Here is an 8,265-nt window from a genome sequence, read left to right as displayed (position 1 = left end):
GCGGGCGGGCCTTCCGCGGGCACCGCCCAGCGCCCGAGCCGCCGCTGTCCGCCACGGGCCCGAGCCGCGCAGGGGCCCTCCGCCCTCAGCATGGTCCCCCGGCCGCCGCCCCTCTCGTGCGACACCTTCGTGGCGCTGCCGCCCGCCGCGCCCGGGGGCCGCGTGGTGTTCGGGAAGAACTCGGACCGGCCGGCAGATGAGGTGCAGGAGGTCGTGCACTTCCCGGCCGCCGCGCACCCGCCCGGCGCCGTCCTGGAGGTGAGGGCGCGGGGCGGGAGCGCTCCTGCGGGGGCGGCGAGAACGCCGCTGTCAGCCCCTGTGTGCGTGCTCAGCCCGCGGTACGGCCGGCGGAGCGGGGACGGTGACTCCAGTGTGCTCTGCCCTCTTGCAGTGCACCTACATCAGCATCGAGCAGGTGGAGAGGACCCACGCCGTGGTCCTGAGCCGCCCCTCCTGGCTCTGGGGGGCCGAGATGGGCGCCAACGAGCACGGCGTGTGCATCGGCAACGAGGCCGTGTGGGGCAGGGAAGAGGTCTGCGGTGGGGAAGCCCTCCTCGGCATGGACCTCGTAAGGTGTGCACAAGCTGGTTTGGTTTGGTTTGGTTTTTTCTCCTTTTTGGTACATGGTACCGGATTCGGAATTTACATGGAAACATGTTAGACTTCTAAGGGGAACTAGTACTTTCACTTTCAGAAGGCACTCCTTCCACTGTTCTAGCCACGGTTAAAAGTAAGTATTTCTTGGCACAAGCACTAGATTTCTGGCAGGGCCCCATAACTATCACACTAGACTAGAATTCGTCAAAAAATTAGCAAACGTTTTTCTTTCTATAAAATTTATACTAAATGGAAACAAGACTTTTTCAAGAGCACAGGCAGATGGACTTCAGGCACTACTGTTTGGGCCTTTTCACAGGGTCAGTACTCCTTTCCCTATTCCCCCATCTTTCACACATTATTTTTAAGTTTTGGTCTCAGCTGCCTATTTCCATGTAAATAACAAGTTCATGTTCTTACACTACAGGTGCCAGCGTAAATTCCATTGACCTACAGCAGTCAGTCAATTCTTTTGGTAGTTTCCCCCCAGTCCAATACCTGCACAGGACTTGTAAGCATTCTGTAGGACCCCTCTCCCTGCCTTTCTGTATTTCCATTTGGTGTTTTTCCCCATGTCAAGTTCATAGAGGACCCACATCAAAGAAGCCCTTTACCTGACTTGTGTTTTTTCCTTACCAGATCATACAACTGGCAGCTGCATATAGAAATACCATCCCAGGTCAATTGGAATACTCAGGCTGAATAGTCCTATACAGAGTTCATAGTTCCAAAAATAACATTTTCCTTTTCTTTTAGGCTTGGACTTGAGAGAGCGGACACAGCTGAAAAGGCTCTTAGTGTCATAGTTGATTTGCTGGAAAAATATGGCCAGGGAGGAAACTGTATGGAGAGCAACATGGCATTTACATACCACAACAGTTTTCTGATAGCTGACAGAAAGGAAGCGTGGGTGCTGGAGACATCAGGAAAATACTGGGCAGCAGAAAAAGTAGAAGGTATGGATGATGCTCTTTGTTCTAAATATTTCAAATGCTATGACCCCTTGGAGTTCTCCAGTTTTGAGTTACCATTTCATTAAGGCATCAAACTAACATGAGAAGTGCATACATGTGCCTGTAAAGAACAGGCATTGCTTCCTGGGGCATGAGTGTGGAGTAGCTGGCAGTTTGTCAGAGTAGCTGGGTGACAGGGGCCTTTTCAGAGCCAGAGGTAACCACTCCTGCACTTGGAAAACAGAGGACAGCAAGAAAGTCAGCATGAGAATGACACCAGTATACATGGTCTTAAGGATGGTAGCAATCCATGACAATTTCATTTGGGAACAGGATTGGTGTACTGGGCCATGAAGTGGCTGATTCTTCCAGTGAACTTAGGAGGACAAACTCGATCTTTGGATTTCTCAGAAGAAGAATGTAAAGGTGGGAATAATCAGGATAGAACCTGAAATACAAGGCTGGCAATAGAAGCAAATGAGTCAGAAATGAGTGGCATGAAAACTCAATCAGAAAAATACATCTGGCTGGGGAGAGAGGGCCAGAAATAAACCACCAGACTTACTGATCTTGTAGGAAACTCTTTGGGGCTAATTTGCTTTACTAAGCTAATTGTAAACAAAATACCAAGAAAAATCATTCAATGTACTAAAACAATTTTTTCTGCAACTTACAAACAGGAGGCATACGGAATATTTCCAACCAGCTCTCTATCACAACCAAGATTGACAGAGAACACCCAAAACTGAAGGAATATGCCAAAAGCAATGGCTGGTGGGATGGGGAAAAGGAATTTGATTTTGCTGCCACATATTCTTATGTCAATACTGCCAGAATGACCACATCTGGAGGCCGATATTGTGAAGGCTATAAACTTCTGAACAAACACAAAGGTATCCTTTTGAATTTTTTTTCAAGATATGGAAAATATTTAGTAAACTATATTAATTCAAATCATAAATTATTATATGTCTGATGCAGCCAATCATTCACACGACTTGGTGAACCACAACTTACTGGAATAACTTTTTTCCTGAGAGAAGCACTGAACTTGGAAGTTTCTATACAATTTTTTTCTAATTTATTGAGGAGGAAAAATTAAAACAAGGGTCAAATATCAAACATACAGAGCTACAGTAACAACCCTGAGAGGTCACATTATGACCATACCACTAAATGCCCTGTAAGACCTGTTCTGAAACATTTTGATAGGCTACATATTATTACTGTACTGCTAAGGAAAAAAACTAGAGGCTGAAACAGATTCCCAGCAGTTTGCAGCCACAAAGAACGAAGAGCTTATGAACAGCTTCAGTCAGGTACCATTTGTATAAGGCAACAGCACAGCATTCAAATACATACCTTGCATTCTTTTTTGACATTAATTTTTAATTCTTTGTTGTTTCACTGTAATTGCTACTCTAAACTTATGTAGTCTACTAAAACATGCCAAGAGCAGAACAAAATAATTTTCTGTACTCTAAGCAGTCACTAATGCAAACACTTACTTTTCAGACTCTTAAAGAATGAACCTATTACTTCACTTTTGACTGCATCCATCTAGCAGGTCTTTGCTGTAGATGTATTCATATGCTCATGTGAAGTAATTAATCTGAATCGGGATTACATTGCACCCCTTTGTTTCTTTTATTTATTTGGCTGAACTCTGCCAGACCAGGTTTAGCACTTAGTTAATGCATCAAAGTGAATTACTTTTGCTGTCTTGCTCTAGTGATCATGTAAATCCTGCATTCATTTTGGGAATTGCAGGTTCTGAATACTGAAAGCATTTTCATAATACCTGTATTTACTTGTATTATAACAATGCTGAGATTGTATCTGTGTTTTCATTCTAAATCCCCATTTTCAGGCATTTACCTGAGCCATTTTAAAAATCCCACTAGGTGTTCAGGTTATCAGTCTCATATGGTTCACTTTGTGTAGATATATTTTAAACAGATGCCTTAACTGAAAGCTATTTGGTTTACAGCATCAGTAAAATCACTGGTTTCTTCATCTACCCATCCCTGCTTTTTCGGTCAGTGGCATTACAGTTCTGGGGGTTTTCCAGGCTGCCTACTATGTGAGGGCCATTTTAGAGAAATATTATTCATATTTCAAAAAATAGGGAATGTATTTCAAGCATACAAAATAATAGAGTTTAGTGTAAAACATGCAGTACCTTCTTCCGTGCTGGACAGGTTGCCAAGTTGTAGCTGACAAAATGGCCGTTGCTTCTTTTAATTCCTTTGATTCATCTAGCTTGCTGATTTCTTTAATTCTCTGACCTTCCCAGGCAAATATAGGAATACTTAAGTGTGTCTTCTTGCTGAAATGTAGTGCTGCATGTCTGTCTAGAGGAACAGGGTCATGTATACTGGGTCATGTATGAAAAAGTATTATTGGAGACATGAAACTTAGCAGCAGAGTAACTATTTTAAGAGGAAACGGCAAAGTAGTTAAAAAAAAATTCTGCAGTTAGAACTCAGTAAGGGAAACACTAAAATAGTAAAGTAGTAGACTATAGCTTCCAATAAAAAATAAAGAGTGAGTGAACTAATGTATTTCTGCCATAAGCATACCCTCTACTGGTACACCAAATGTGCAAAGAAATCCATCCTGCAAGAGCTGCCTGTTAGAATATTGGATGGTTGGGTGATACCATGTCAGTATCTGAGCTTCAGCATACACTGTACAGCAACAGTGATATCACTGACCAGGCTGATGTGGAAAGGGTTTTGTTCCTCCTGAGTAGGAATTATTTTCATAGATACTTGGCAATAAACCTCACACAGCTTGCTGACAAAGACTTTTCTACAAATAGATGTACTACTGTGGCTTCTGAGCATATAATGTAATGCCACTCCAGTGCCTCCTTGAAAAGGATGAAAATTTAAAAAACCCACTCACCAAAAAGCCCCTCCAAAACAAGTGACAATTTTGGTGTTTCATTGTCAAAGTTTCACACAAAATCCACGCATGGTTGTTATTTTTTTTATAACTTCAAAGCATCATAGTGGTATTAACTCTGTTCAAATATCAACCAGTATTATAAAGATCTATCTTACTTCCATAGCTCAAAGTTCAGCATTTAATCCAAGCTACTACTTTTCATCTGAAAAATTAGTTTGTGAATGACCATTTGCTAGCCCTATGAAATTTACCTTTCAGGCAAATACCATTTGTCTTTCTACTCCCCATTTTTTAAGGCATGTTCTTATCACCTCTCTTTGAAATAAATACTTTGGGGAAAGCAAATACAAGTGTATTTCATATTAAGGTTTCCATTAGGATGATTTTTTCCCCCTGCCAACACAAACTAAAACTGGCATTGCCAAAAGGAGTCAGTTGTGGGGAACATGTCATTCACTTGGTATTATATTAGCTCTGTGGCTAAATAATTGTATTTTATCTTGAACAGGATCTATCACTTCTGAAATAATGATGGAAATTCTTCGTGACAAAGAGAGTGGCATTAACATGGAAGGTGGATTTATGACAACTGGCAGCATGGTGTCTGTACTGCCTCAGCAGCCTAATCTGCCCTGTATTCACTTCTTTACTGGAACTCCAGATCCTGCCAGGTGATGTAGCAGCAAGTAAATTGGACAAAATATTGTAAATATCTAAATGAAAAAGTGTTGCAGTTTGCCTAGTTATATTCCTTTTTGCTTTGGGTTGGTTTTCTTTTTCCCCCTGAAAAAGCACAATCAAAATGTAGGAGGAACATAAATGCACATTATGTATATTAATGGTATCTACCAACCTACTTAATGGAACACTGCTGTGACAATGACTTGAACACCATTAGATGGTTTTTTAATACTTTTTTCTTAAAAGAAGCAAGTAGAAGAATGGGAAAAAATACAGCAATTTACTGACTCAAAAATGTTAACAAAACAGTGTCAGTAAAGGATCTCTGTTCTATTTTTTTTTCTAGATCTGTATTCAAGCCTTTCATTTTTGTGCCCGGTATTACTCCGTTATTAAAAACTACGTCCCCTACATTTGGTCCTGATGATCCAGTTAAGAAGCAACCACGTTTTCAGAGTAAGCCAGATCGAAGACATGAGCTCTATAAAAAACATGAAAGCGCTGCTGTAGTTATGGAAACTACCAAGGTACGTTGATTCAATTAGATTTCAATGCAAGCAGGTGGTTTATATAAGGTCCTTGCTCCCATTTTGTTAATGTGATGGCAGTGAATGGCCTTTGATGGATTGCACAGAACAGTGCAGTGCCCCAGAAGCCCAGAGTGCTGGCATCTGGCAGGCACGTGTTCCTGACACTGGAAACTGCAACCAGCACCGTGCTGTGCTGGCAGGCTGAGCCCCAGGAGAGGAGCAGCCCCCCACAGGCTCCCTCACCAGCCACATAATGGGGAAATGCCCCAGCAGCACAGGCAAATACACAACTCTGCCAAGAGTTCTTACAGCTGTTCAGGTCCCTGGTGTCAGGTGGACAGGAGAGCTTGCCTTTGCTCATGGCTTGGTATGGACAGGAAAGGAAACAAGATGACAAAGGTAGCTGAACACAGAACTTCACTGAACTTTTAGTGAAGCAGGGAGGTAGCTGCTTACTTTTAGCAGTAAAATCTCTCCTATTTACAGATACATCATCTTAAAAGTAAGATGGCCCTTTTTGATAGCTAATACCTAAAGGAGCTTTAATATTCCTTCAGTCTGTCAGACAAGGAAGAAGTGAGCACTAGTTATTAGGAAAGATATCTGAGAACACCTGTCATGATACTGATTTCTACCAACATAAATGCCGACCCTAGAAACTCTTAAAAGATTAAAATAAGGACAGTAGAACAGAATTTTGTTAGGGTGATTACAACATGCTCTGGATAGTTTTTAGTGAAATAAATGTTTCTTTTTGCAGGACAAAGGTAAAGAAATGCTCAAAGAGATACAGGAGTTGGAAAAACAGAAGATACGTCAAATGGAATCAATCCTGCAAAATGGATGCCTTGATACTAAACAAGTGGTTAATCTTTTTTCACAGTGTGTAGAAGAAGAACTCAAAATATATGGCTAAGAATATTATTTGAATGTGGTAAAATTAGAATTATAATTGGGTTTTCTAATGAAGAAGCTAAATAGATTAACATCCTGTTTTCAGTGTATCACATAGCATGGACAGTTTTAAAGATGCAGATTCATATTTAGGACAAATGGCTTTCAATTATAAAGAAGAATGCTGGAAAGGCTCCTAAGAGCCAGGCAGTGGCATTGTCACAAAGCTGTCAGCAGATTGATTTTGCCAACAAACAATGCAATTAGATGCAATCAGAATGAAATAGCTTGACTAAATTAGTCAACAGCCCCATCTCTGAATGAAGAACACTAACTCAGCTCTGGAGAATGCAGTTTTAGCTTTTATAGTCAGGAGAATTGTAGCAGAGGTTCAGACTACCTGAATTAAAATGGCCGTGCTGAAGACTTTCTAAAATGTAGAAGCTATGATGAACCCTGAAGAAAAAAGAAAGTGACACAAAAACCAAGTAAGATTGATACTCAGTTGTTTGGCAAAACTATTCTAAGATATATTTCATATACAGACCTTCTACTCCTTCAATGTAAAATTAGACTAAGAGTTCAAGATATATTAGAAACAAATCACACTTACAATAATAATATTTTGCTGTGAGTAATTGTGAAATCTTATTACATGGAATTCAGCAGTGCAAACATCATGTAAGTTCCCCACAGATTTCACTTTCCTGTCTATTTTTCCCACCCTGATAGTGAAAAATAAACTTATTTATATACAAGATTATTATTGTAAAATTAATTTTACAGTGCACTTTATAACATCATGGAGGAGTTCTAAAATGTTTCTTGAATTGTTACTTTTTAAAATTGGGCAACTATAAAGGAGGAGGTTGGGCTATGCAAGTATATACATATACTCAGCAGAACACTTAAAATACTTTAAATTTTTTCATTTTATATAAAGCCTTTTAAACCATGACCTTTTTGTTGCCAAAGTTAATAGAATGTGGACTTAATTTAATCAAACTTGTTGCCTTACCAAAAACTCTTCCTTCCTGATCCTGTTTAAAAGTAATGATCAATATATGACACCACTTTTATTATCTGTGGCGGGGGCAAACTAAACAAACAACAAGAAAGACTGATTTTACCTCGTGATCAATAAGTCAGGATAACAAGCATGACTAAGAAAAAGCAACTAAAAAAAAGCACTCAAAATGCAGCACTTCTGCAGACCTTCAGAGGAAAATATGAAATGGTGCATTAGAGCTGCAGCAATAATGTGGGACATGACACTGCATCCCCACAGACACAGCAAACCGCAGAAAGATCATTCTTTGACAATTTTTCACATGCAGTTTCTCATTCTGTAAATTGTTCAATACCCCACTGGTAAAAAAAGTTAAATATAAAGAATAGATAGACAATAGAAGTTTGCAAAATTAATATGAAAATTAAGAGCCTGGTAAAATTTATTCTTTCTGATCCTACAATAAGAGTAGAAATTAATTTAGGATTCTGTGTTCAGATTCACAGCAAGAAACTACTGAGTTAGGAAAGGCTCATGAACTTTCTATTTCTAGTGACCTAATGTGTAGCACGTGGCAGTAATTTCTTAGTAGCACAGTGGTTCAATGCAGAAGTTCAATACTCCAGTTTGATAACTGGAAGATAGATTTAATAAAAAATTGCTGTATTTATCTGTTTTCCTTGTGGGA

At 40.1% G+C, this 8,265-nt stretch overlaps 1 protein-coding gene across 1 annotated transcript; it reads left to right on the top strand.

Moving 5' to 3' along the window:
- Positions 1-10: 10 nt before the first annotated feature.
- On the top strand, positions 11-7,328 carry SCRN3 (secernin 3). Its single transcript, XM_064718289.1, has 7 exons — positions 11-258; positions 392-573; positions 1,354-1,553; positions 2,231-2,443; positions 4,972-5,134; positions 5,491-5,671; positions 6,435-7,328. Exons 1-7 carry the CDS (start codon positions 91-93, stop codon positions 6,588-6,590), a joined length of 1,263 nt encoding a protein of 420 aa, XP_064574359.1. The 5' UTR covers positions 11-90; the 3' UTR covers positions 6,591-7,328.
- The last annotated feature ends 937 nt before the right edge of the window (positions 7,329-8,265 follow it).

Source organism: Zonotrichia leucophrys, chromosome 7, assembly GCF_028769735.1.
Source record: "Zonotrichia leucophrys gambelii isolate GWCS_2022_RI chromosome 7, RI_Zleu_2.0, whole genome shotgun sequence".
Lineage (NCBI taxonomy): Eukaryota > Metazoa > Chordata > Aves > Passeriformes > Passerellidae > Zonotrichia > Zonotrichia leucophrys.
Note: the sequence above shows the minus strand (reverse complement) of the source record. Positions and strands in the feature narration are given on the sequence as shown.

Coding starts and splice junctions, on each gene's coding strand:
- SCRN3 (XM_064718289.1), top strand. CDS start 91: ATGGTCCCCCGGCCGCCGCCCCTCTCGTGCGACACCTTCGTGGCGCTG. Junction 1,554..2,230: donor GGCAGCAGAAAAAGTAGAAG/GTATGGATGATG, acceptor ACTTACAAACAG/GAGGCATACGGAATATTTCC. Junction 5,135..5,490: donor GGAACTCCAGATCCTGCCAG/GTGATGTAGCAG, acceptor TTTTTTTTCTAG/ATCTGTATTCAAGCCTTTCA.